Here is a 27,069-nt window from a genome sequence, read left to right on the forward strand (position 1 = left end):
ACAAAGAAATCTGATTTATTTAGCCACTCTACTCTTAAGCGAACTAGATGCTTATGGCAAAACAGGATACTGCAATGAGTAATTTCAGTCAAATCTATTGAACAGGGGGCAGCTAGTAGAAATAACACATGACGTGAGAACTAATACAAGTCACTTCAGGCACCACAAGCATCAACCCAGGCAAACTCCTTTTCACTTGTGTTATAAATGATCTTCCAGAAAAATCTATCAACAGCTCCTGTATTATTTGCTGATTGTACATACTTTCTTTCTTGGGACATTTCTAAAGAATAGATGTGAGATGACACAGTTGACAACAGTGAAGGGTTCTTGTACTGGCTCTATGAGAACCACCTCTTGCTTAATGTGAGTAAAACAGCTCATATGATGATTTGCCCATCAAAGACCACAGAACATGTATAGAACAGTCATTCAAATAAAGCTATGGAACAGGTCGATAATGTCTGGGAAGTTCTGGTTTAAAGTTCTGAATTATTTAGGAATAAAGAGATGACTCACCAAAAGGAAGTGTTGCGTCGTCAATAGGCATAAACACAGCAGAGCACAACATGCGAGGTTTCGATGGCTGATTCACAACCGGTGCCATTTGGATCATACTCACCACCACCAGCTTTTCTGAGCTGCACGGATGGGAGCTACCCTTACAGCATATCCTTCACTCCTGTAATCTTCCTGGCCTAAATCTAAGATAGCTTGCTGCCCCCCCCCCCTCCAAATAGTGTATGTGTGTGTGTGTGTGTGTGTGTGTGTGTGTGTGTGTGTGTGTGTGTGTACCCCATCCCCTCATCCCCTACCCCAGCAGGCCCACTCAATTTGTGTCGCCACATCAGCTAGTTGTGTCTGCCCTAGTCAATGAAATAATGTGCCCAGCTGTCTGCCACTGGACCCTCTACCTACACCCCTAGCTAGCCCACAGATGGTTCCCTACTCTCCCATGAACTGCCAGACACTTGTGCCCAATTACTTCCTTGCCTCCAGCCTCTCTCCATCCCCCACCCCACCCCACCCCACCCCACCCCACCCCATCCCGCCCCGCCCCAGCCCAGCCCAGCCCAGCACACTCACCGTGGGCCAGTAAGCAGCTGGCAGCTGATGGAGCACACTGTAGGGAGACAGGAGTATGCATGTGGATGACGACTGTGTGTGTGTGTGTGTGTGTGTGTGTGTGTGTGTGTGTTTCCTACAGCTAGAAAAAGAAAGTACATTCCGAAAGATAACCAAGCTCCGTACCTTTCATTTCTGTGCCTATAGTCAATGCCACGCTTCTGCCTTTCGGTGAGTCATCTCCTTTATTCCTAAATAATATGGAACAGGTTAGTAAGACTTAAGTCCTTGGATTGTGGATCAGCAACACATTACGGTGGAATATTCACAGAGAAATTAGCAGTCTGTGCTATGTCTTTAGAGCACTCAGTTACAGGTGCAACTTGACTACCATAAGAATTCTTCACTTTACTCTGGTCAATTCTGTCTTCTCATGTACCATCCCTTTTTCATTGAGGGAATGGGGAGGGGTGACAATACACATAGTTATATTTACCTTGGGGAAAAAAGGCACATGGAAGATCACAATATAATCCCATCACATGCAAACACTATGCCTATTTTCAAATATCTTACTTTCATTTATGTATAAGAATCCCACCTCTTTGAAACGAGTGATGATCTGCACAATCACTGCACCCATACTAGTGCTAACTTTCATTTAGCAAGTTGGGAGACTGAGTAAATGCCACAGCAGTGAGAGGTGCATATGCAGAAAACTTTATAACGAACTGCCCTGCTCAGCCGAAGATAACAATTGTTCAGTAAGAATGTCACCAGAATACTGCTACAATATTGTTTTTATTCACTTTCTGAATATATGACAGCCAATTTATGACAAATTTAACTTGCATTTACAGCTAACTTTTAATTCTTATTTTGTTTTTATTTGGTTGCTGTTATTATGAAGACCAATTTACATAATATATAATGCTAAAACCTTAAATATAACAGAAGTGAGCTTACAATTAATTCTTATGTAGATGATTATAGTCTACTCTGTCCTTTGTAAAATATGTATACCTGTGTACAAAACCTATCATGACGAAGAGATAAATGATTTTTCAAGATTTGCATTAACTTGTAGCTCACATCAATAACATGATTTTGCTAATAAATAAATACACTACAAAAGGAATGAATGAATGAATGAATGAATGTCAAGAGTGTACCAGCATTACCTCAATTCTGAGAGAAAGGGCACTGCCATAGTAAACTCCCTTGAGTAACATGTTAATGAATGAGCTCACTACTGACTAACATAGTTCGTAGTAGCAGGCAGACAGGTCAAAATGCAGCCAATTAGTCATCAATTCAAGCTGGAAATCAACTCTTGAGCAGCCATGTCGTCTTAGAATCATTTCCTTGCAATGGGATTCACAAGCCATTACCCTAAACTTGTACTTCCACTCACTGCACTTAGCAGCTGCCAAAGTTCGGCATGGATGCAAGAACACCACACTAGACACTCAGTAGTTACAAAAAAAAATCACCTGGTCCAATGGGTCATACTGCATATTGGTACACAAAGATGAGAAGATACATTTGTTAAATCAGAAATCACATGCAGTGATGCATCCTACTTGTCAACAGCACATTGTTCAAGAAATTGGTGGATATATTACCATTAGGAAAATTTTATATGCAATGAAGCAAGTTCCCACAGATGCCTACCATCATCTTGACTTGCAAACCTAATGTTCAATCATGTGCATCTGCTTGTTAGCTTGCCATCAACAGGATATATCTTCTAGACAATGCATTACCCAACAACTCCCACACCTTGTCACAAGTGATTTGAGGGGCCCTTCTCTCTTAATAACCACACCTCCAACCTGCTGAACATATCTAGGATGTCATTAGGTGAGATGGTTGTGCCATGGACTAAGCTATGACCAACGTCACGAGTTCTGGGCAGTGGTTGAGCATTTGTAGATCAGGATAGCTTCCCAAGGCTTTTGGAGTCTCTGTACATGTACATCCACGACACGATGGATCACCACTATCAGGGCAAAATGGGAACCTTCAAACTACTGGGTACTGTGAAGCCATTACTAATTACATACAAATTTTTTGCCACGATTTTCTTTTGTTTTCTATTTTTTCTATTGTTCCTACTGGCATATGTAATTATGATGATGTAACGTACTACTGTGGGTTTTAAATGTAAAGATGTACTCGTAATTATTTTGTTTGCCAACGGATACATATGTATCTACGTGGAAAAGTTCATAAATTTCTTTTTTGGTATATTATTAATTGGGAAAAATGCAATCAAGAACACTTATAAAGATATACGTAATTTATGATAATGATACAACATCTGTAAATAGGGGACAGCAATAGCGATATTGATAGTCAAAAAGAGGAGGCATAATAGAAGGTATGGTGGATGATGCGTCTGTGAAACGTGCATGGGAAAATGATACTTTTTTTTTTTAAATGAAAAGCACCTGGAATTGTATGGACAGTGACACACGGAACTATGAGAATGACAATTCACTTTGCCACTGCGGAATGTAATGCCATTGTCAGCGAACTTTAGGAGCAAATAAACCAGACTGTGAAAGCGCCGCTAACAAGACTTTGTTTTGACCAACACGAGCAGTGCTTTTATGTGAATGAACTTTGCTGCCATTGATACTTGGATGGTGGAACTGTTGTCTTTCACATTCTATCAATCCCGAAAGTTGAGACTTTAATGAACTGTTGAGTATATCTGACTTTCAATGACCTTACAGAAGTCTGAACTGCAAGAACATTGTCTATGGTGTGCATCACGTAACAGAACATTACTATGAACTGTGTAATTGTAGCTACGGCTATATGAATGTGACGAGTTGTGTAGTTATGGATGGAAGCGTCATGGAAAGTCCACAAAAAGTATAAATGAATGCTGTCTACATAATGTGCTTTGCAAGAGGAGACACGTCAACAATGGTCACATACCAGCGACTTGTGTCAATTGCCACTGGGTTACTGATACAGTTGTGCAGGAACTTTGTTCACGTTTCACCGGAGACGATTAACAAACAGAACTGCCTGTTTCCCGCTCGTAACATTGTAACCTGTTGACGTCGTGCTGCCCATTGCAAAGCTTTGTGTGCAATGAAAAGTTAAGATATTTCACCAAACACTAAACGCTGATTAAAAAACTTATTTTCTCTATTAAAAGTAGTAGAATTATGGACTATTAAAATCAGTTCTTTGCTTGTTTATGTTTGCTTTCTGCTATCGAAAATAAAGGTACCATTAATGAACTAATAGTTGCACGGTAGTCATTATTGAAACACCAGTAAATATGAACTACTTTCTCTCATTAGAACTATTTCTCCTTGCATGTCAAAATTCTTGCAGTCACATTATTTTAGGACATTTTATGTATTGTTATGAGTACAGCAATGTGATAGTGACTAATAAGAGTATTTTGTCATGAAATACATCTGCACGTGTAAATTACGGCAACCACCATAGTTGCCCGAGAACCGACCAAGAACATAAAAGCTGCTGTTGCACCATTGGTGCATTTCCTGCCATGAGTGCAAATCACATATATCAGTTGTCAAAACATGTGGGGAATGTTTACACAGGATTAAAAACTTTGATATTGTATTGCTGTGAGTCGTAATATTGAGAGACAAATACTAACAAAGAGATAGAGGGGCTGGCCAGTACTTACCTCAGCTCAGTACAGCCGATAGATACACATAAAACAGAACCGAAAATTTACATTCCTAGCTTTCGGAACAAATGTTCCTTCATCAGGGAGGAGAGAGGGGAAAGAAAGGGAAGAAGGGAAAGGAGATTCAGTTACTCACAACCCAGGCTATGAAGCAACAGGGAAAGAAAATAGGGAGGGTAGCAAGGATGGAGGCATGGTTGTCAGAGGGAAGCCAAAGATAATATTGAGAGATGCAGGTTATACTCAAAAGTGGGTAGATGTATGGTGAATCCCCCAGTGTTCATGTAATGGAATTCACATAATTTTGTCATCTTTTCTAAATTCTGTCAGATATTGTCTTTTATGTTTGTTGACTCAGGTTATTTTCAGAGCAGTTTCTCGTAAACATTTAGCTTTTCAGTTCATAAATAAAGTGGTATTGTGACCAACTGTGAAGTATAGCAAATAGTTTGGCTTTCCAACCAGAATTTTGGGCGACTTCAGTTCAGATTTTGATAATTTTTTTTCCTATAGGGCGAGGTCATCACAGTACATACATACATACACATACATACATGTAATTCAATTACACGTGCACATATATGATGAAAGAAATTGTGCGCCTGATATCATAAGAAATGAGTGATGTAGAAATTTGAGTTTGTCCAATGTTTTACACAAAAGTCAACTGCCATTGTTCATAAAAGTAAAAATATTTTCACTGGAGTGTGACTGAAGGTGTTATAGCTATAGGACACAATCTTCAAAAATTCATGACAAAACCTGAGCTATCCGATTCCTAAGACCACAGACATGGAGAAGGAGATGGAATTAAGAATGCTGATGTCATATGCAGGGTAGTGGGCTCAACAACATGCAAGCTGGTTGTCGATGTGTGTATCTCAGCCGCCCCCAACACAGGTGACAGGCCACAAAAGAATCCAATTTTTACACAGAGAGGGAGCCATGTGGCAAGGACATGATTATTAAAGGCCAGTGGTAGCCACAAGCATAGTAATGGTATTCTATGTTCAACACTGACAACAGCAGAAAATCAGCTGAGCTATGATAAAACCAAAAACACCATTGGAAAATAAATTTCAGGCAAGAATTTTTGTTGTAAAGGACTAATTCAAACAACAAAAACTTTAAAGTTATTCTTATTTAAAAGTGAAGAATTGGGTAATTTATTTGAAAATAATGTTAAGCAAATAAATATTGCTACAGTGATTGACAAAATATCAGTTACTTGTAATTCTTATGTACTATCAAATGCTTTATAGATCTCTGATAAAATTAGTTTCAGATGTGGTATACGGCTAAGGAACTTGAGACTAATGTACAGTAACAATAATATAGTTTTACCTTTAAGTTTGGATCATAGTTACTGACTCCAGAAATTGTGTGATGCTAACCATCTTAATAACAGAAAAACTGTGCACAGTACTGATTTCATTAGAAGAAAGGATAATGAAAAAGTCTTTCAGAATATCATATTGCATGTCTGTTTATTGTGAAATGTAAACAAGTTTCTTTTATTGTACAAAAATCATTCTAAGTGAGAATTCTTAATTGCTTGTTTACCAAAAGACCTGTTAAGATAAAAATTACCTTCTGGCACCATGTTGATCGGAGCATCAGGATGCACATTTTTGTATACTTGAATTTAATATTTAAATGTTACACAATAATCATTTGCTTATGTAGTGAGAGGGTTAGTGTTAGGTATATTGTGCCAGTAGCACAGAGTGTACAGAGCAGTATAGTGCAGTTAACAAAGAGGAACCTTTGTCAGATTGGCAAGTAACAAAGTCACACGAGCTAGCTGGCTTTAGTGTGAATCCTGATAGTGAACAGTGGAGACTTAACATTTTTCACTATGTGAGACTCTTATTTTTGGTAAATTTCATGGCAAAAGGTCACATGACTGACAGAATTTAGTGTAAGTTTGAACAATGGAAAATCCAGGATGGAATGTAGCAATATAATGAAAAGGATGGTTGCTGCTCACCATATACTGGAGATGCTGAGCTGCAGAAAGATTCAGCAGGTCCACTATATGATGAGTAGCAACTATCCTTTTCATTATGTTGTTAGTTTTTTTGTTTTTGTTTTTGGTTTTTTAGGGCGCAAAACTTCTATGGTCATTAGTGCCCAGCCCGTGACTTAAGACAGTAAAAAACCGAAATTGAAAACCAGCAGCAATGGGAACAAAGTCATAAAATTGGAGAAACTAAAAATAGAAGAAATGCTTAAAAATCCACTACAGAAAGGGGGTGGTTGTCCCCAAAAAAAGCTTCAAATGACTGACGTCATTTCACTGTCACTAATAAACTGGAGAACGCGGTCGGCTGAGCGCGTGTCATCTGCTAAAATCGACGATAGATCAGGCGATAGCTGTAGACGGGAGCGTAACGGATTAAAATAGGGGCATTCAATTAAAAGGTGTCTTACCGTCCACAGCTGAAAGCAGTGGGGACAGAGTGGGGGAGGATCGCCGCTTAAAAGATGTCGATGGCTAAAAAGACAGTGCCCTATCCGGAGTCTAGCTAAAATTACCTCCTCCCGACGACGCGTTCGGGAGGAAGAGGTCCAAGCGCAAGGAAGGGCTTTCACTTCCCGCAATTTATTACGGGAAAGTGTTGACCAATGCGCATGCCATAAATGAGCAACTTTGTGACATAAACCGCTCCGTAGATCGTTGAAGGGAAGCGACTGAATAGCTGGCCGAGGAAGAGAGACTGCAGCCTTGGCCGCTATATCGGCCGCCTCATTCCCACAGATACCAGCGTGTCCCGGGAGCCAGAGGAATGCCACCGAGACGCCCCCCAGGTGGAGCAAGCACAGACAGTCCTGAATCCGGTGGACCAGAGGGTGCACAGGGTAAAGAGCTTGGAGACTGAGGAGAGAGCTGAGAGAATCTGAGCAGATAACGTACGTATCCGCTGATGGCGGCGGATGTAGTGGACAGCCTGGAGAACAGCGTAAAGCTCCGCAGTATAAACCGAACACTGGTCGGGAAGCCGAAAGCGATTTGGGGTGTCGCCAACAATATAGGCACTCCCTACACCTAACGATGTTTTCGAGCCGTCGGTGTAAATAAATGTGGCGTCCGTCATTTGTGCACATAGAGCAGCAAATGCCCGACGATAAACAAGTGTAGGGGTACCATCCTTGGGAAATTGACAAAGGTCACGGAGCAGGCAGATCCGGGGACGGAGCCAAGGCGGTGCTGTACCCCAAGTTGTCAAGAAGGTTTTAGGAAAGCGGAAGGAAAGAGAATGGAGCAGTTGATGGAAGCGGACTCCCGGGGGTAGTAGGGAGGAGGAGCGGCCTGCATACCCTACATCAAAGGAGGCGTCGAAAAAAAGGTCATGGGCTGGATTAGCAGGCATGGAAGACAGATGGCTAGCATAATTATGTTGTTAGTGTAAGTTCGGGAACTTAAGAGAGTTTACAGCATTATGGGTTATCATGTATATGACATATCTGAGACAAAGTTGGATTGATTCCAGAATGGTCTAGTGTTTGAGGCTACTCATTCTCTTTATATTTTTCAAGGCACATTTTCCCGATGTTCTTAACATTGTGTGTTGGTAAATCCAATGTCACTATGTAAACCAAGTAGCTGACTCAACACTGCTGTCTCACTGTGGTGCTATACCCAGGGGCTGCTGATTATCAAGAGCACCCTCTGATAGTATCATGCCAGAATTTGCCATGTAAGCTGGCCAAGGGCCAGTGAGTCAATTTTAAAGCGATTTACAGACTGCTTGGCAGATGTGCTACTGTTAGGGCTAAGGTGTTAATATGATGGGTTCTATCTGTTGTAGGTGGAACTTTGATACAGTGTGGACTGAACCTTACTTTAACTCAAATTTAGAAATGTGGTGATGAAGATGGGATCACTCAGACAGTGAACATTTTAGTAATCAGGTGAGAATATGGAATTTCAGCTATGGAGGAAACCACTACAAATACTAACACAAATGGTGCAGGGTTGTCAGGAGCTAACAGCAGCTATACTTTAGGATGCAAGTGCTACAAAGTTTTGCAGGAACATCTCCCACAATACCTGTATTTGTGGGTTTTCCACCATATAACAAACCAAGCGAAGGGTGGTAAGCTTTACTGCAAATGACTGCAGTTACATTTGTCAGCTTTTTTATATGGAAAGACAAAAGGCCATTTTTTTCACAAAATCCTGACCTGTATAATCTAATTTGAAGAGCCATTAACAAATCTGGTGGAACTTGAGTTTTCTAAAAGACTTTTCTTTTTACAAGACTTTTTTGCAATAAAGTAACATATTATTGCAGACAGGCTAGAATTCTGGCAGTGGAGACAGAGCTCCAATCAATTAGAATTACATGTACTTCGTAGTCAGGTACATTATAGCCCATCTTACCTCTGACTAAGGTGACGAGCTACACACTGAGGCAATGAGATCTGCCTCTGATGGCAGTAATGCAAATGAAACTGCCCATGCAGCCCAGAGTTTGTTTATGATCAACATAAAAATCACAACAGTCAGCTCTACGGCACCAGCCACATTGGAAATCATGTCCTTTTCAATGGGGCCTTCACCTGCTCCATGGCCCAGATGTTCTCACAAAGAATCATACCTGCAGCGATGGCACATGTCTCCTTCACTACATACACAGCACTTGCCCCCATTGTGTACAACATGTCCCAGGCATGGCAACAGGTGTGCTGTAGCAGTTCTGATTCAGATACAACCAAAGTTATGGAAATGTAACAAGTGAGCAATGAGCCTACCGAAGTGTTTATTTCTCAGCGTGCGGTTCAGCAAATGTATTTACAAGCATTCACCGGCAACCACACTATGAGGTTACTCTGACACCACTGATTCTGTGACCTTGCTAAACCAATCTACTTATTTAAGTTTTGGGTTGCCACCTTGCAATCAGCTGAGACAATTCTTTGGATCTATATACATTAGGTTGTGAGGTTACAGAATTGAGCTGAATTAAATTCAGCAATTTTCCCATAAACCTTAGAGGTGATGCATTTTCTGTACCATCGACTAATACATGAGCAGGAGTGTGTAAAATTACAGACTCTATATGCGGACAAAAAAAAAAAAATCTCCAGTTTTTCCCATATTTCCTGGTTAAAAATAAACTTTTTATTCGGTGAAAATACACTAAATCCCTGGTGAAATTACTGTTTTTCAAGTTAAGTGGTGTTATATTTTCTTCCAGAGCTGTAAAACTTAGCAACCTTTTGAATGGTAAAGGTTTGGCGCAGTACTTCTCAGCGCTTTACGAAACAAAACACAGCAAGAAACAATGTGTTTTGGAAATATCTTCAACACACAGCAACATTTACACTGCATATTTCGTGTTACAAAAGTACAAATACAATTCCACCAAATACAGCACAATAGCCAATGGCAACATCATGGTTAAGTAGCATAAACACATAAATAGAAAAGTTAATGGTTTAAATTAATATAGACACAGTATAGTTAACAAAGAAACCTAGGCTTTCATGTATAGTATATTGGTCGTTAAGAGATTTTAAATAATGTCATAAATGGTTGTCTCCTGGGCCAAAAAATTTTCTAAGTGGCTGGTCCTCAAAGTGTCATTTTTTGAATGAGAGTCAAATGCTCTGATTTAAGAAATTCATTGACATTCTCTCAATTAACGTAACTCATTTGGCTTACAAGGAAATTTACTTTGAAAGTAATTCTTCCTAAACCACCCTTCGCAATCTTTTCCCATGACCTGTTACAAATGTGAACAGTTGTGATGTCATGTTCATCGAAATGAGACATATGAGAAAGATGCAGCAAAAGCAGTTTGTTGGTATGAAGTGTTGCGCAGACTGATACATTTTGCTTGCAGCAGATGCTTTTGTGTGCACTGTGTTTTGTTGCTGTAAGCACATTTTGTTTGCAACTGAAGTTTTATTTTGGTGTTATTCTCTTGTTTATGTTTCACTCCTGCAGTATTATTCCAGAGCAGTGAGCTAAAGTAAAATTACTTGTTAGAGTATTAGTTCTTACCAATAAAAATTACAGAAATTTAATTGAAAACTGAAACAACTAAAAATTCCTGAAATTCTAAAAAATGTCTGGGTTTTTCCCAGATGAAAAAATTCCTGGGTTTTTCCTGGGGCATATACATCCTGTAATTAGTTTTGTTATATTTCTAACAATAATGAAAAGGGACCACACTAGTCCAGAAAGATGTTATTTATTCACATGTGGGAGATATATGTGTCCAAAGATTTGTTTTGTATTTTTATTATTATTTGTTTCAAGTCCTTTTTAGGCAGCTTGCGGCAGATGGAGTTTGAGAGCAGACATCCTTACATCACAGCAGGTACTGCATTGAGCTACCAACATCACACAGAATGCCAAGGTGGGCCTCAGTACTCCATTCCATGGACGTGCAGTCATTGATGAAACTACATATCTGTTCTCACATATGTAATGAAAGATGATTGTTATCTTAAATGGACAGAAATATTTTAAGTACATAATAATAATAATAATAATAATAATAATAATAATAATAATAATAATAATAAACACAAGAGGAAGAAATCAAGATTAATGTAAAACTGAGTACTAAAAATGTTGAAAAATAGAGGTGCAGTAATGTGAGAAACCAGATAAAGGATAAGTACTAATCAGATATATATTACACTGTTGTTGGTCTTCAAAAATTCAGAAGGGAGGAGAGATTTTAAAACCAAATACCAATAACTTTTATTTCAATTCAATTCTGCTCACATTTTGCCTTTCAAGGTGTCCTTGCAAGGAAATCTTTCAGTTTCACTCACTCACAAATGAATTCTCTTATCCAGTGAAATTCCTTGAGATAGCTGACTCCAAAGTTTTGGTCACTGGTGTGACTCCACCACTTTCATGATATTCAGCTCTTCATTTCTGGAATAATCTTCATACTTTCGGATTTATGGTTCATGAAACATGCACACCATGTCAATCTGAAGTATCTTGCACTGCCTGAAAGACTTGCTGTGATAGACATGCTCAAATCTTCTCAATGAGATTATGTAAGGCACCTGATTTCAAAGCTGGTGATACTCAAACTGACTGCTACTCCAAGTTTTTTGAAAGTTAGCTCTGTGTCCATAGCTCTAAAGGATGCCCTCAAAACAGAGCTGGACAGACTCACTCACAGAGGCATGTTAATGCCTATTGTCCGCAGCTAATGGCCCACACCTCAGGGAACAACACACAAACCCAATGGCATACTGTGACTTTGCAGTGATTTCAAGGTAACAAACAATGCACAGGTGGAAATGGAAATTTACCACTTACCAAACTCAGATGAACTCTTTGTAATTTATTCATTGATCTCTGGGAAGCATATTTTCAAATCCCCTTGCATGCAGCATCAAAGGCTCACCTCACACCAAATACCTCACATAGCCTTTACTATCATAATTTATTAACTTTTGGAATCTATTCAGTTTATGCCGTATTTCAGCATTTAGTCATCTCTTGCTACAAATACTCCCAACTGTGCCATATGCCTTGATGTTATTTTGATCACTGGTGTGACTCCACCACTTTCACAATATTCAGCTCTTGTTCTAAATGCTGGCAGATAAAAGACTCAAATGCAATCCACAAGTGTTTTTTCATTAACCATCCTTGACATATTTGGGGTTCAAACCCTTGGCAAATGGACTTGCATCCATGAAGGACCAAGCCGCAGCTGTCATCTGTAAGGAAATGATGTCTAACACTGCACGTAATGTGTTATATGGTTTTTAACAACTTACAGGACTACCCTATCTGAAGGCCACAGCCCAGCCGAGTGGCATCTGGCCACTTATCACCAAAATCTTTGGGACATGCCAAACCCACAGCTGACACACGATATCACTGAGGCCTCTCCCTTCCAGGTGGGCACTCTGGTATGGGCTTGTAAGTTCATGCCACCCTCCCTAGATCCATGGAATGCATCTCCACTTGCCAGGAGTCTGTGACAGTTACCACAGCTTTCAGCTACAGATTTTGGCGGTGCTGTCAAAATCAGCTTTACCTCCACTATCCCAGTCAGTAGCCACCTGCTTCTCTGCCCCTCGCAGATCCTGGTTCCATGGTGACTCTTGCATCTTCCATTCAGCCTCATCCTTCCTTGACCTTTCACAGCAACTTCCTCATACACTGACACATGGCACCTTTCCTGGTGGCCGTTCCTTTGGACCGTGCACCACCTGCATCTTGCAGTGATGCTACACAATGTCAGTATAGAAACTAAACAGCTGGCGCAACATTACTATTGATCACTGTTGTGTCACTTGTCATTATCTAACATGTGCTTGGTCATCTGAAGCATCCTCTTGATGGGACCAGACCACAATCAGGCATATGCAAATGCCTGTGCATGCAACTGATCACCACAAATATTTGTGTGACCCAAGTTCCAATCTACTGTTCGCCCTCCAACTGTTTGTGAAGAAACGAAATTTCAGTGCCAAGCGACTACACCCTTACGCAGTAACCTTGAAGGTTATTTCATTTTTCAAAAATGGAGAAAATTCAATTACGGTCTGTGTTTGCAACTTGTGTTGCAATAAAATAAGTGAACAAAATGCCAGAAACATGAAGACAGATCAAAATGGTCTACATAGTGGCTGCTTCGGCAAAGCCAATTTTCAAACATATGTTTACTTCATGAGCAGCAGAGCTAACTTGAGGACAGGTGTAATTATTTGAGAGTGAATTTAGAAATGTTTGATGCTTATAACTCTTAGTATAATGTCGAAAAAAATTTGTTGGAGAAGAGCGAATTCTCCATATGAGTGGCCGATGGCAATGAAATCGGCTCAAATGGCTCTGAGCACTATGGGACTTAACTTCTGAGGTCATCTGTCCCCTAGACTTAGAACTACTTAAACCTAACTAACCTAACATCCATGCCCAAGGCAGGATTTGAACCTGCGACCGTAGTGGTTGCGCAGTTCCAGACTGTAGCACCTAGAACCACTCGGCCACCTCGGCTGGCAAAGGCAATGAGATTCCTGGCAATTGGAGCTACAAATGTCCAGAATTTGATACTGCAATTTTGAAACAAGCATTGTGTGAAATCATACCCAACACACTGAGCTACTTATGAAGTCCTGAATGATGATTTTATGATGTCAATTAAAGTACTGTACCTCGATTCTGACAAGTTACAGATCGCACGCCTAGTTCTACCATTTTAGAAGTGTGTGAGACACAGTGTATTCTTAGAAGTAATATGCGTGGTCAATGAGCTAGCTGAGATTCTCAAGTCCCTGCCTGACATCTAGCAGCAACTTTTACACCAGTGTATAAAATTCCATTCTGAACTCTTGACAAAAATTCATAATAATAGATCTGGAAAATTTTACATGTAATATTGTGGTAGAAGGTTCTGAAGTTCACCTCTAAATCACTCTCGTTATGAACCACATATTATATTAGGAAGTAAAAGTAGTGTAATAATAACTATGTCCCTGAAGGCACTGTTTCAAGATCTTCCATTGTCAGGTTAACAAAATATTCTGTCAGAACTCTTCTTTAGGACAAATAGGGCCTACTTTTTTGGCTACACTGTCACAACTCACAGTACATTATGGTAGTACTGAGTGAAAGTATGTTAGCAATGCCATGGCACCAGATTGAACAGATTTTGTTACTTTGCTTTGCTCTTTGCAGTAAGCATTCTACCATGAATTTTTCCTTTTTTTTTATTATGTAATGTTTGCCTGTTTGCTGTATAATCAACTGCTCATAATTTTCTGTTAAAGAATCATAAGCAGCTACCTTCTTATCCCTTTTGCTGTTTTAAATTTTCCATAAACATGCATGGCTCCTACACATTTCAATAAAGTTGCCAATGAACTACCAGTATCTAGAACACTGATATGTGACTGCCATTTTAAAATTCACTCTGCACACACAGATGAGAAACACACGAGTGAAGGAACAGCTGACTGCAACACCTATTAGTGACATTTTTAGTGATCTCATGTCCACATGCTGTAATTTGTCTGCGCAGATGTGACCTGAACCCACAGATTTCAAGAATTTCACTCAAATTTCCAACTATAACTTACGAGTTTGCACACATCTCGTCTGTGAAAATCTTCTGTTTACACGCAACAATCTGACTGTGCAGATGTGGTGTGCACACACATTCGTGCGCATGGATGAGTGTGTGTGGATGGGCCATAAGACAGTCCAGGCTTAGGTGAGTCTTGTGATGTGAGCTGTGTAGTCTGCAGCAGGTGTGCTACCAGTTTAACTAAGGTATTTTTCATATGCAGAACTTCAATATGGTGTTGACTGGACTTGCTTTGGTTTTTTTTTTAAAGTGTGTGTGTGTGTGTGTGTGTGTGTGTGTGTGTGTGAGGGGGGGACAAAGGACATGCACTAACACTTATACAGAATGATAAAACCCACCATCGCGTATAAAACTTAAAACTAAATTAGCTGATGAGGCATTGTCGGATAAAATTAACGGCAACGAGGCCGGTAACTGAAGAGTCAGTCGCAGGGCAGTCAAAGTGGGACAGTGCATCAGAATAAGGGCCACTGTCAACCAGGTGCCACACCAGCACTAAGGTGGGTCATCACGGCGCAGGACGTGGCCATGTCTCACCCACGTGTGGCCAATGCAGAGCCGGCAGATAACTACAGAGTCCCTGCGAGAGGCCTGCATGGAGGACTACCACACATTCATGGTCTCCTTAATGGCATGCAGTTTGTTGTGCATGCTGAGGTTATGCCATTTCGTTTCTCAAAGCCACAAAACCTTGTGGCGTAGTACTGATCTCCACAAGTGGTTTCCACATAGCCTGTTTGGCCAGCCTGTCTGTTAAGTCTAATAGTGCTCAGAGCCATTTGAACCATTTTGAGCCAGCCTGTCGGCAGGCTCGTTGCCTGAGATTCCAACGTGACCTGGGGCCCAGACTAACACCACTGAACGACCGGACTGTTCCAGGGCATAGATGGACTCCTGGATGGTCACTACCAAAGGATGACGAGGGTAGCACTGGTCGATAGCTTGTAGGCTGCTCAAGGAGTCAGTACACAGAAGAAACGACTCCCCAGGGCATGAACGGATGTGCTCAAGAGTACGAGATACAGCAACCAGCTCAGCAGTGAAAACACTACAGCCATTGGGCAAGGAATGCTGTTCAATAGGTCCTCCATGGACATATGCGAAGTCGACGTGACCATCAGCCATCAAGCTGTCAGTGTAAACCACTTAGTGGCCACAGTACATATCAAGAATCAAGAGGAAGAAACAGCAGAGCCACAGAGTTAACTGAGTTCTTAGGGCCTTGTGAAAGGTCCAGGTGAAGCCGCAGTCTAGGTGTACATCATGGAGGTGAAGATGAATGGACCTCAAGCAGAGGTGGTAAAGGCAAGGACTCCAGTTCGGAAAGATGGGATTGGACACTAACTGAAATTGGAAGCCCTGACCTGGGCCGCTGATGTGGGAGATGAACCGCCGTGGATGGGTAAAGGAGATGGTAATTTGGATGTGCAGGGAACTACAAACGTGTGCAACGTAACTGGCCAGCAGTTGTGCATGCTTAACCAGCAATGGAGGGACTCCGCCCTTCACCAGGACGCTTGGCACCGGACTTGTCCGAAAAGCTCCTGTCGCTAGGCGAACACCACAATGGTGCACTGGGTCAAGTAAATGCAATGCTAAGGGCGCCCCCAAACCATAAACCAGATTCCCATAGTCAAGGCGGGATTGAACAAAAGCTCTGTAGAGCTGCTGCAGCTTAGAGCGATCTGCACCCCAGATGGTGTTGCTTAGGCAGTGGAGAGCATTGAGGTGCTACCAGATCTTCCACTTAAGCTGACGAAAGTGAGGAAACCAAGTCAATTGGGCATCAAAAACCAGTCCTAAGAATCGATATCTCTCCACTACAGTGAGTGGATCATCATTAAGGTAAAGTTCTGGTTCTGGATTAACAGTACGATGCCAACAGAAGTGCAGACCACATGACTTTTTGAGGTAAAAAACTGAAAACCATGGGCTAGAGCCCATGACTGCGCCTTGTGGATGGCTTCCTGTAGGTGCCACTCAGCAACACCAGTACTGGTGGAGCAGTACAAAATGCAAAAGCTGTCTGCATAAAGAGAAGGTGAGACAGATGGGCCTATGGCTGCCGCTATCCCATTAATGGCTACTAAAAATAGAGAGACACTCAATACAGTGCCCTGTGGGACCCCATTTTCCTGGATATGGGGGGGGAACTATGGGAGGCAACAAAGGAGACAGGAAATTTTGGCTAAGAATCAGGAGCGGGCCTCGGAGAACCCACTCATATAACGTGGCAAGGACATGATGTCGCCAGGTGGTGTCATACGCTTTTCGTAAATCAAAAGAGACAGCAACCAGGTGTTGGTGTCTGGAAAAGGCTGTTCAGATGGCAGACTCGAGTGACACAAGATTATCAGTGGTAGAGCGACCCTGGCGGAAGCTGCCCTGACACCTGACATGGAGCCAGTAGGTCACGTGACTTCAGGACCCAACCCAAACACTGACACACCATACATTCCCGCAGCTTACGAAGAACATTGGCGAGGCTGATGGGTTGATAGCTATCCACATCAAGTGGGTCTTTGCCGGGTTTGAGTGCTGGTATGACGGTGCTCTCCCACCAGTGAGATAGAAATACACCATTGCACCAGATCTGGTTGAAGATGATGAGATGCTGCTTGTAGTCAGATGAGATATGTTTAAATATCTGACTGTGGATCCGATCTGGCCCAGGAGTTGTGTCGGGGCAATGTGCAAGGGTACTGAGGAGCTCCCACTCTGTAAATGGGGTGTTACAGGTTTCACTGTGGTGCTGGATATCAGGTGCAACCAAGCATACAAGTCCATTATCATCATCAGAATAGAAAATGATACTGCACAGTTGATAAAAAAATATGCACCCAGCAATGTGACCTCACCCAACAGCTGGAGAATGAGTAGAAGTGCAGATCCATGTCAACAAACGATGTGATAGGTCTCAGCGCATGATGGACATGATGCACCATGTAAGGAGCCTTTCCCCAATTGGATCGCTCTTCGGGATAATTTTGAAAAATGGAGGTCAAACCCTACAGGGGATCATCACATAAAGGCCGAAAAGTGAGAGACTATTTAGTCGCGTCTTACGACAGGCAGGAATACCTCAGGGCTATTCTAACCCGCAGAGGGACGTGCTTAGGAATATGGAATTAAGTTAGCTTGCACTGTTTCCAAGGAGCATCCTGTATATATCTTTGATTATAATAAACTGGGGCAAGTCCTGACCAGCTCTTGACGAACTGGACCAATAGAAAATCCAGGATGGACTGTGGCTTCAGTTGCCAGAGACTGGTCGTGTGTGTGTGTGTGTGTGTGTGTGTGTGTCATCTGTTTTGACAAAGGCCTTGTTGGCCGAAAGCCTTTGTGACTGTCTTTTTCTTGTGCCTATCAGACTCAAGATCTCCACTATATCTTGACTAACTTACCTTTATAAAGCAATGTGTGTCTAATCAAAGTGCAATCAAAATTTATTTCACTTCCTGATATACCAGTAGTACAAATTCCCTCCCAAATTTTTTTCCCCAAAATCTTCACAGATGAGTTATCACATTTGGCAACTGTGTCTGGTCCTCAGCATCTGTTTCTGCTGGTCACTTAATTGTTGTAGAGTGTTGTTGTTGTGGTCTTCAGTCCTAAGACTGGTTTGATGCAGCCCTCCATGCTACTCTATCCTGTGCAAGCTTCTTCATCTCCCAGTACCTACTGCAACCTACATCCTTCTAAATCTGTTTAGTGTATTCATCTCTTGGTCTCCCTCTACGATTTTTACCCTCCACGCTGCCCTCCAATACTAAATTGGTGATCCCTTGATGCCTCAGAACATCTCCTACCAACCGATCCCTTCTTCTAGTCAAGTTGTGCCACAAACTTCTCTTCTCCCCAATCCTATTCAGTAATTCCTCATTAGTTATGTGATCTACCCATCTAATCTTAAGCATTCTTCTGTAGCACTACATTTCGAAAGCTTCTATTCTCTTCTTGTACAAACTATTTATCGTCCATGTTTCACTTCCATACATGGCTACACTCCATACAAATACTTTCAGAAACGACTTCCTGACACTTAAATCTATACTCGATGTTAACAAATTTCTCTTCTTGAGAAATGCTTTCCTTGCCATTGCCAGTCTACATTTTATATCCTCTCTACTTCGACCATCATCAGTTACTTTGCTCCCCAAATAGCAAAACTCCTTTAGTATTCCATGGAAAATGTCTAGCATAAACAGAGTGAACACTGTATGACATATAGTCAATACAATCATAGACACATCACTTCATTTTGACATATGTGACTCAATGTAATAAGACCTTAAGCACAGCAAAATTGATTAAGTAGGTATTAAACTACAGTCCATCCAAAATTTTCTGTTCTGAAAGCCATGTAAGGCAGAAGACTGCAATGAATATAAATTCACAAAAAATGTTCAAATATATATCTTTTCATAGTAGGTCAAAAGAAGAAGATGAATTTGTTAGCCAGTGAGGTAAGAACTGACTTAATTTTTCCATGAAGGAGACTAGTGTTGTACTACAATGCTAAGAGGAGACGGGGGGGGGGGGGGGGGTTCCTATATTTAAACACTCCCTCATTAAAGCAGTGGTGCCAAAGGGGCAGAGTTTGCCATAGGAAGGAGGCACTGCAAACTACATATCAAAAGTCCATCATGGAAAAAACAATTCACTAACTTACAGTCAATACTTTGAAAATGTTTCACATTTTGTTGGATTAGAAATTCGAGTAGTCAATTCGATTAGTATGTAAATACTTTAGTGGCACATGGTATGACAACGCATTCACTTGTTTGACTAAAAGCGCAATTAAGAACTTAATAGCCGAGTGTTGTTATGATTTAGCAGCAAATTACTTTGGCGACCCAGCCCAAGCACAACTGGGCCACGAAATTTTGTTCAAAGGAGTGCACCCAAGTATATCTCAGGCTGTGATGCTTCACAATGCGTAAGCTACCTATTGTTCGAAAACTGGACTGGATCCATATGAGAAGAATGTATGGATGACTTGTAACCTATCCTTTGACAGTTACCACCCTCTACTGTCTTGACTGATTGAGCTTCTGTGCTGCTTGAATGACACAGTGTTGAAAGGTATGGGAACAGTCTGAAATAAATGGCGAAGGACTCTTCCAGGAAGGCACAAAATGGCTCAAGAAACTATTACTAGTGCAACTATCAGCAACTGGCTTGTATGACAACACTTTCCTGATAATATTCTTGCAGCCAAGATGAAAGAGCATCCAACACAGGTTTGCGAGATTTGTCGGAAGAAGGCCACACAATCTATTGGCAAAGAAAGCATGAAACAAAGAAGCTGATATTTCCCTGACTGCAACATACTTCTGTGAAATCCAGAATGTCTCTGACTTTATTGTTGTGGCAGAAGTAACTGTTGGTCTGTTGTGTTTGATTTGTCATCAAATGCCAGAACTAAAGGTACTAAAGGCCCACAGGTAGGGCAAAGGTCTCCCCACCCTTGTCATTGCTTGATGTTTCATTAAGTTCTGATACATTTCCATCAAAGCTGAGTGGCTTCTCCAGCTGACAATTATCTACTTTATCATCGAAAAATACTGGCACTCCAGACAGGTCACATACAGTTGAATTTTTTAGAATCTTATCAGTGAAGCAATCTGAAAGGCACTGCTCATCACGGACCCATGAAAATATTATATCATAGCTAATATTTGATGCTGCTTTTGACATTATTGTAAACTGTGTAAAGTAGCTGATGGATTATAATGCTTACTTGTTACACTAATGGTTGTGGCACACAAAATGTTCAAATTGCTTGTAATTCAATTTTAGGTCTTAATGTTCAAACTGTGTAAAAATTAATTTACAGCCACACATTACAATTCTAGTTAGAACAAATATTAACCCTTCAACCTAATTTACAATGTGAAGCCAATAATAATAATCATCAAGATAATACAATGATATTAGTATCTGAACAATGGCCAGGTCAAACTTTATTTTCCACATACCTGAATTCTCCAGTAACATATTTATCCCTGTCTTTAAATACAAGTATTGAGGTTTTATAAATCTTGATCGCGTAATCCTTCCCAGATTTTGAGGTAGCGTGATACACATTAGCTTCTTTGCCAGTAGAAATACAGCCATTTATTTCAGAGATGACTTCTCTACTAAGCAGTTTGAAAAGTATCATCCGTGTCCTGGGATCCATAACCTGTTCTGCTGTTGCTCTGTCATGTTTATCTTTGGTACGTATCCTTTAAAACAAAAATGATGATTGACGATTACCAGTGAGTGCGTTTATATTATTCTAAAAAAATTACCCAATTGCAATAACTGTCACAAAAGTTCTAAAATGAAAAATTTCTTTTTATTATAGAAATTATGTATATATGCACTATACAGGGGCAGCATGAAATTGGTCACCAACTAATTCTACATCACACTAGTAATTATGTCACTATCGATTAAGTTACTCAATGAAACCGAAAATTTCAGTGTCAATATTTCAAAACCCTATTTTGAAAATAAAAAAATGCTTCAAGACATTAATTATAAGCACTAACCTGTCAGAATCCAGTTTTCTATTGCTTTCTATTAAATGATTTAAAGCATGTGATGGTAGTGCTGGCCCTTCATATCTTTCAACGTTTATTTTATTTAAAAACTTGTTGAACAGTTTATCCTGTGGTTGATAATCAATTGTTTTTCCTCCTGCATTTACTTCATAATTGGAATCTAGGTAAGTACTGACTGAGTGTTCTTTATTCTTCTGATTACATGCTGGAAATTGAATTTACAGTTATTAAACGTATCTAAATATATATAAGTGACTAACATTGTGTAGGTGCTTTTTGTAACTAAACACCTTTTTTAAAATACATAAAACTAAAATAAATATAAGATTTTTTAAATCAATTTAACAACAGCTCAAAATTATAGAGAAAATGTGATCACTTCATTTCAACCCTTACAGTGGAGGGGGAAAAAAAAACCACACACAAATGTAAGTAAAAAAAAAAAAAAAAAAAAAATTGAAGACGCGTAATGCAACAAATCACACACAGTGATCGGCATATATGTGACATTCACATCCGAGCAGTTATGAGCTCACCTATGTTTTCTAGTTATTAGCATTATGCCAGATACTGGTTCAGCACCTTCATTTAAGTGATTTCTTGTGAACTTGTGTCTCTGGAGCACAATTAATTTATTGTCCATTTCCTTGCATTAACATGTTCTTCTATGACACTTCCATAACCTGTATTATTCTCCACTTTCACAATTGTCCATATTTCTATCTTCCAAAATACACCACTGTTTTTCCTGGCACACACTTCACATGGTTATAATCAAATGTGTTCAGTACATCAACAATTTCCAAGATTATTTGGGATTGATGCGTGTCCACCAGCATTTGGGATTGATTTGTGTCTACCAACCTGGACCTAATGTCACAGACTGATATACATTCATCTTGTTTTCTGAAGACGACTTTCGTGTCTACTCACAGAAGAGTTACGGCCTCATTCTATGATTTCATTTTACAGTACTAATCATGGGCACTAACACTACTGCTGTCAGGTTTGGTGTCCCCCCTCCCGTTACATTCCCAAAGACAGTGGATAGGCAAGGCCAACAGCAGATGGCAATTCATTTATAAATCCAACTGAATTTCATGAAGTAAATGTACATCCCATAATAAACAGTTCACTGACTACATATGGTACAAAAGTTCTCTCAAGCTCATTAAAGTATAAATCTGAAAGCTAGCAAGTTTTCCTTCCTTCTGTATGCATAATAACAACTAAATACTTCTGCTTTTCAGCGAGTCATCTCCTTTAATCAAAAAGCGTTTACTGTATAAGGTGGTTAAATGGAACCACTTGTGCATCCCCATCAACCAGTCTTAGCAAAGAAGAAAAAAGTACTGTTTTATAGAATTATAAATGCTAACAGTGTCACACTATTGAGAGAGAATTTACAGAATGAACAAGGAGAAGGAAGTTTACTGAGGACAGTAGATGAGAAATTTAATTCTTCTCTAAAATTATTTTAATAACCCAGTTTTCTTTTGTAACGGGAAAGAGGTAATTAATGTGGAAGTTGAGTGGCTAACATCTATGGTCAAAGTATTTTGTGCCAGGAAAAGCTGAATTAAAACAAGTCCATGCTTATTTTGATATGACTCACACAAAGGACTTCCAAAATTTCAACTATACGAAACAAACATGAGCACAATTTGGAACTGCACGAACAGGAATAAATGTTTACAAAACAGAGGCTGCCAGACATTTCAAAATAACAAATATGCTACAGTTCATGTGAAGAATCAACTATGAGGAAGTTTTGTGCAAAATGGGCATTGCATTTGTTGAATTCTGATCAAAAGCAAATATGAAATGCGAAAGCTCAGCAATTTGTGGACCATTTCCAAAATGAAACAACTGATTCTGTTTTTCGATATTTTGCTGAGGGTGCAAAATGTGTTCAATTACTTACACCATAAATTAAAAGGGCAGTGAAAGCAGAAAAAAGGTAAAAGTGACAATATTGTGATTAATTTGTCACCCACCAAATGGTAGAACAATAACTATCAATTATCATTAAGTATTCTGAACCAACTTTATGAAAAACAAGAAAGCTAGATTACAAACTCAGGTACTTTAAGTAAAGAACAATGAAATATCAGTAGTATATAGCATGCTCTTACATATTACCACGGCTTAAGATATTTATGGCTAGAAAAGTTTTGAGTCATCAGACAGTAAGCCAAATAGGGTAGTTGAATGTGGGTATTCACAAACCTTCCATGAATATACTCTTGACCCTGGAGTGGGAAACTGCCCCTAAATAGCAGAAAGATCAGCAATTATCAAAGGCTTCAGGATGCAAAAGGCAATGGAAACTGCAGCATTAATGACAAAATGTGTATCCATGGGGCATGAGGCTTTCAACTGAGAAACTGTCATTATGGTCACTCCACTGGCAAAAGTTCCAGATTTCTGTGAGGGAACTTGCAAGGAGATGATTACGAAGAAAAGACTGAATTACCAATGAAATGGCCCTATTCTAGGAGTCTGAGCATGCACTATCTGAAGTCCAATTTGTGGTTAAAAAGTTAACAAAAATCTGAAAGGGGAAATCTGAAGGATCAGTCTAGATATAGTGGAGGGCAGTGAAGTGATATGGAAAGAAAATAAGGATTTTTAGTCAGACAAATGCAGGGTAATATTAACAGCTGCAGAAAATAGCTGCGAGAGAGTACAATTCAGTTAGAGCAGAGAGAATATACTGTGAAAAGGTCAGAGATAGCACTATTCTCTTCAAAATATAAGGAAACTAGCACCAACAACAATTCAGGTTTACAAGCTGGTGTAATAAGCACAAGATTAACAGGCAGGTGAAGTACATGACAATACCAATTGTGTAATTCATTACTTAAAGAGAGAGGAAAATATAATAATTAATGGGAGAACATGAACTCAGTAGCAGAAATTAGAGAGAGAGAGAGAGAGAGAGAGAGAGAGAGAGAGAGAATTTTGCTATAAATTACAGCTAGCGATAGTGAATACATTGTACAACACTCACAATCAATGGTATATTTGGGAAAGGCCTGTGAGGAGACAGGACAATTCCAGCAGGCTTACATCATGGTCAGGCAGATTCAAATATACCACAGTGGATTGTAAGACACACCCAAAAGCATATACAGACTCTGATCACTATTTAGAAAAGATAAAGATTAAATTAAGTGAAGACGGATCAGCTTGCAAAGGAATAGGATATTTAGGTACAATACTGTGGAATGAGGTGGTGTGTTTGAAGTTCTCTAAGACAGCAGACACTGCTATACTAATACCACAACAGACAGTTATTTTGAAGAGGAATGAACACCTCTAAAAAAAAAAGGCAATCACAAAAGCTGGAAGACAAATATAGGTCCGGGGCAGCGGGCAGGGAGGAGGGAGGGAATGGTCGTCAGGAGTGACTCAGCATACAGAAAAAAATCTTCAGTGAAGCAAAGGCATCAACATCGTAAGTGCAATGGGAATTTCCATCTATACGCTGTCACCATAGATAATGGTGAGAGGGTATAGGTGGAAAGAGTGCACTTAATGCCTTTATGAGAGGGAAGAACCATCTCATGGCATGGCGGAAAAAGAAATGGAAGTTGATATGGAAGACATGGGATCCAGTATTAGTGTGAAGAGCTTAACAGAGCTGAGCTTTCAAAGACTTGTTGTTGTTGTGGTCTTCAGTCCTGAGACTGGTTTGATGCAGCTCTCCATGCTACTCTATCCTGTGCAAGCTTCTTCATCTCCCAGTACCTACCGCAACCTACATCCTTCTGAATCTGCTTAGTGTATTGATCTCTTGGTCTCCCTCTACGATTTTTACCCTCCACACTGCCCTCCAATGCTAAATTTGTGATCCCTTGATGCCTCAAAACATGTCCTACCAACCGATCCCTTCTTCTGGTCAAGTTGTGCCACAAACTTCTCTTCTCCCCAATCCTATTCAATACCTCCTCATTAGTTACGTGATCTACCCACCTTATCTTCAGCATTCTTCTGTAGCACCACATTTCGAAAGCTTCTATTCTCTTCTTGTCCAAACTGGTTATCGTCCATGTTTCACTTCCATACATGGCTACACTCCATACAAATACATTCAGAAACGACTTCCTGACACTTACATCTATACTCGATGTTAACAAATTTCTCTTCTTCAGAAACGCTTTCCTTGCCATTGCCAGTCTACATTTTATATCCTCTCTACTTCGACCATCATCAGTTATTTTACTCCCTAAATAGCAAAACTCCTTTACTACTTTAAGTGTCTCATTTCCTAATCTAATCCCCTCAGCATCACCCGATTTAATTTGACTACATTCCATTATCCTCGTTTTGCTTTTGTTGATGTTCATCTTATATCCTCCTTTCAAGACACTGTCCATTCCGTTCAACTACTCTTCCAAGTCCTTTGCTGTCTCTGACAGAATTACAATGTCATCGGCGAACCTCAAAGTTTTTACTTCTTGTCCATGAATTTTAATACCTACTCCGAATTTTTCTTTTGTTTCCTTTACTGCTTGCTCAATATACAGATTGAATAACATCGGGGAGAGGCTACAACCCTGTCTCACTCCTTTCCCAACCACTGCTTCCCTTTCATGCCCCTCGACTCTTATAACTGCCATCTGGTTTCTGTACAAATTGTAAATAGCCTTTCGCTCCCTGTATTTTACCCCTGCCACCTTCAGAAGTTGAAAGAGAGTATTCCAGTTAACGTTGTCAAAAGCTTTCTCTAAGTCTACAAATGCTAGAAACGTAGGTTGGCCTTTTCTGAATCTTTCTTCTAAGATAAGTCTTAAGGTTAGTATTGCCTCACGTGTTCCAATATTTCTACGGAATCCAAACTGATCTTCCCCGAGGTCCGCTTCTACCAGTTTTTCCATTTGTCTGTAAAGAATTCGTGTTAGTATTTTGCAGCTGTGACTTATTAAACTGATAGTTCGGTAATTTTCACATCTGTCAACACCTGCTTTCTTTGGGATTGGAATTATTATATTCTTCTTGAAGTCTGTGGGTATTTCGCCTGTCTCATACATCTTCCTCAACAGATGGTAGAGTTTTGTCATGACTGCCTCTCCCAAGGCCATCAGTAGTTCTAATGGAATGTTGTCTACTCCCGGGGCCTTGTTTCGACTCAGGTCTTTCAGTGCTCTGTCAAACTCTTCACGCAGTATCTTATCTCCCATTTCATCTTCATCTACATCCTCTTCCATTTCCATAATATTGTCCTAAAGTAAATCGCCCTTGTATAAACCCTCTATATACTCCTTCCACCTTTCTGCCTTCCATTCTTTGCCTAGAACTGGGTTGCCATCTGAGCTCTTGATATTCATACAAGTGGTTCTCTTCTCTCCAAAGGTCTCTTTAATTTTCCTGTAGGCAGTATCTATCTTACCCCTAGTGAGACAAGCCTCTACATCCTTACATTTGTCCTCTAGCCATCCCTGCTTAGCCATTTTGCACTTCCTGTCGATCTCATTTTTGAGACGTTTGTATTCCTTTTTGCCTGCTTCATTTACTGCATTTTTATATTTTCTCCTTTCATCAATTAAATTCAATATTTCTTCTGTTACCCAAGGATTTCTATTAGCCCTCGTCTTTTTACCTACTTGACCTTCTGCTGCCTTCACTACTTCATCCCTCAGAGCTACCCATTCTTCTTCTAGTGTATTTCTTTCCCCCATTTCTGTCA

The 27,069-nt window shown here is 40.1% G+C and overlaps 1 protein-coding gene across 1 annotated transcript in view; it reads right to left on the bottom strand.

Moving 5' to 3' along the window:
- The window catches only part of LOC126175013 (serine/threonine-protein kinase RIO1), a 121,153-nt gene that overhangs the window by 66,259 nt on the left and 27,825 nt on the right, over positions 1-27,069 (bottom strand). The window contains exons 3-4 of the mRNA XM_049921500.1: positions 21,366-21,582; positions 20,808-21,056 (exon numbers count right to left, since the gene is read on the bottom strand). Coding sequence (XP_049777457.1) covers positions 20,808-21,056; positions 21,366-21,582 — 466 coding nt within the window. The remainder of the gene's footprint in view (positions 1-20,807; positions 21,057-21,365; positions 21,583-27,069) is intronic.

This window comes from Schistocerca cancellata, chromosome 3 (assembly GCF_023864275.1).
Source record: "Schistocerca cancellata isolate TAMUIC-IGC-003103 chromosome 3, iqSchCanc2.1, whole genome shotgun sequence".
In the NCBI taxonomy this organism is placed as follows: Eukaryota; Metazoa; Arthropoda; class Insecta; order Orthoptera; family Acrididae; genus Schistocerca; species Schistocerca cancellata.